The sequence below is a fragment of the Leishmania braziliensis genome, chromosome 30, assembly GCF_000002845.2.
Source record: "Leishmania braziliensis MHOM/BR/75/M2904 complete genome, chromosome 30".
Classification (NCBI taxonomy): domain Eukaryota; phylum Euglenozoa; class Kinetoplastea; order Trypanosomatida; family Trypanosomatidae; genus Leishmania; species Leishmania braziliensis.
Genome location: NC_009322.2, coordinates 1,280,484 through 1,282,716, shown reverse-complemented (window position 1 = coordinate 1,282,716; position 2,233 = coordinate 1,280,484). Strand labels below are relative to the sequence as shown.

General features: G+C 57.9%; 2 protein-coding genes across 2 annotated transcripts; both read right to left on the bottom strand.

The window, feature by feature from the left end:
- On the bottom strand, positions 1–1,104 carry LBRM_30_3650 (conserved hypothetical protein; the record flags this gene model as incomplete). Its single annotated transcript, XM_001566938.1, has 1 exon — positions 1–1,104. One exon carries the CDS (start codon positions 1,102–1,104, stop codon positions 1–3), a length of 1,104 nt encoding a protein of 367 aa, XP_001566988.1.
- A 925-nt stretch (positions 1,105–2,029) lies between these two features.
- On the bottom strand, positions 2,030–2,233 carry LBRM_30_3640 (conserved hypothetical protein; the record flags this gene model as incomplete). The annotated part of the gene is made up of 1 exon (XM_001566937.2): positions 2,030–2,233. A coding segment is annotated over one exon (204 nt), but the record flags the coding sequence as incomplete, so codon positions are not given.

The following is a 2,233-nucleotide window of genomic DNA, read 5'->3' as shown; positions in this document are numbered from 1 at the left end:
TCACATCTTGTTTCCAGGAACAAACGGCATCGCCTTGACATTGGTGCCAGGCCTCACCATTGCAGCGGTAGGAATTGCATAACCGTGCGGAATGTGCTGCGGCTGCGTCATCATCATCGCAGTAGCACCGTAGGGGAACAAGTTCGGCGCGTTGTACACCATCCCAGTGAGGAACTGCGGCGGTTGCACCATGTACTGAATAGGCAGCGTGTACATTGGATAAGGTGTGTTCAGCTGCGGTGGAGTAGGGGGCTGGATGATACCGCCCATCATCGGCATCGTCGGAGACGTCATCGTAGTCGGCATTGGGCTCGTTGTCACCGTGGTGGCGGAAGGAGATGTCACCTCTTGGAGCTGTGGCGCCGGCATCGGCGGGGACGCGAACGCGCTGGCGTTGTTGGAGGCAGCGCTAGCGTACAGCTCCGACAGAGAGGCACGAAGCTGGGGCTTAGGGGATGGCTTCGAGGGCTGCGGCAGCGCGAACGCGTCCAGAGAGCCTCCCCAGAGCGGGTCGTGGAAGAGGGCCATGCTGGATGATTCATCAACGGCTTCAGTCCTCTTCACAACTCCTTGGCCAGGAATGTTTGTGCCTGTGATAAACTCGAACTGGCCGGAGGGGCTCGATAACGACTCCTTAGGGTCAGGAAAGGAGGGATCGTTCGCCTCCGACATCGCAGCAGCCGGCGAGGGGGCACGGGCCGTCGGCAATAAGGCTGAAGAACCCGCCGCACTGGGGGCAGCAGGAGGCACGGTGCTCGCTGGAGACTGCGTCGGGGTCGGCGTTTGCTTGGCAACCGTCGGCTGCTGCGACCCCGACTCTTGCACTGGACGGCACAGCTGCAGCTTGGCCAAAAGGGCATTGAGGCTCTCCTGCTTTCCGGTCATCTGTCGTGCTGCGGACTGTCGCAGCGGCGGTGGCGGGGAGGTGGCGGCTCCCTGCTTCGTTTGAGCTGGCGGAGTTAGGGCCGGCGCTTCTTGAATCCCCAGCAGCTCACTCGGGTCTCGGAGGTTGATTACTGTGAAATCACCGGTCTTGCTCCTCCAGACATGATGGCGCGTGATGCCCCGCTGGGAGGCGTCCTCGTGCTTCTTCGGCCCTTCCATTGTCTCTGTGCGCAGCCGCGATCAAGAGTTCACTACTGAACAAGATGGGCGCCGCCACGGGAAGTAAACAAAGATGACGAAAAGAGCAAGCCGAGAGGAAGGAGAGAAGCGTAGTGGGGTGGAAACAAAGGGGTTCAACACCGTTGCAAGTAGCGAGGGTTTGGTGACAATGTTATGTGAGGGACGGGGTACTTTGGCGGAAACGTGAAGTATAAGGAGAACGTAGCTCTCCCCTGCGCAGTCCAGTGTGGGAGTACAAGACAGAGGACAAGCGAAATGCTCACGTACACACACATGCCGAGGCAAGCATCGCCGAAACACAAGTGATGTGCATTGGTCGGGAAAAGAAAAAGAAAAATAAAAGAGTTGGCGTCAGAGGGAGAGGGTAGGCAACGCACCGCACAGTCGCATCACGCGAGGAGAGAGAAGATGGAAAAGGAAGAAATAGGCGGAGGAAGTGGAATGCCACCACGCACTCGTCCGCTGCTGCTAATAACAGCAATGAAGATTTTTTTGTGACACCACACACACACACACGCGCGCGCGCATCGCTGCACATCACCAAAAAGCGAGCACAGTTGCAGGGAAGAAGAGAGGGGGGCCATGAGAGCCTCTCCCCCTCGCGCTTTGTGAGTGAGAGGTGAAGGGCACGGCTCATGCGATCGTGTGAAAGAGAAACACAGAGAGGGCTTGCGCACCAGCCGACAGGCATCTGGCAGAGGAGCTGGATGCAAAAGAGTGGTAAAGAGAGATGCATAACGTACACGGTGCAAAACAGCACGTCGCTCAGAAAACGCGGCCCCAGCGACACCTGCAGGCGCACGGCTACACACCACGCCAACAGAGCCCCAGTAGCGTGCGCCACACACATATGTAACTGCTCCGCCCACTGGAGTGCAAAAGGCATTACAGACGCGATAGGGCATCATGCCAGGAACTTGTTCAGGTCGCCAACGATGAGAATCTTGCGCTCCGGGAACATGTACTCTAGGTGAGTGAGTGCCTCATCCCGCATGCTCCTCAGGCGTGACACCAGTTCATCATGCTGCACTTTAAACTTTTCCAGTTCGTCGCTGGCGTCGCGCATCTTCGCTGCGTGTGCCACAGAGCGGTTTTTGGCGACCATAAT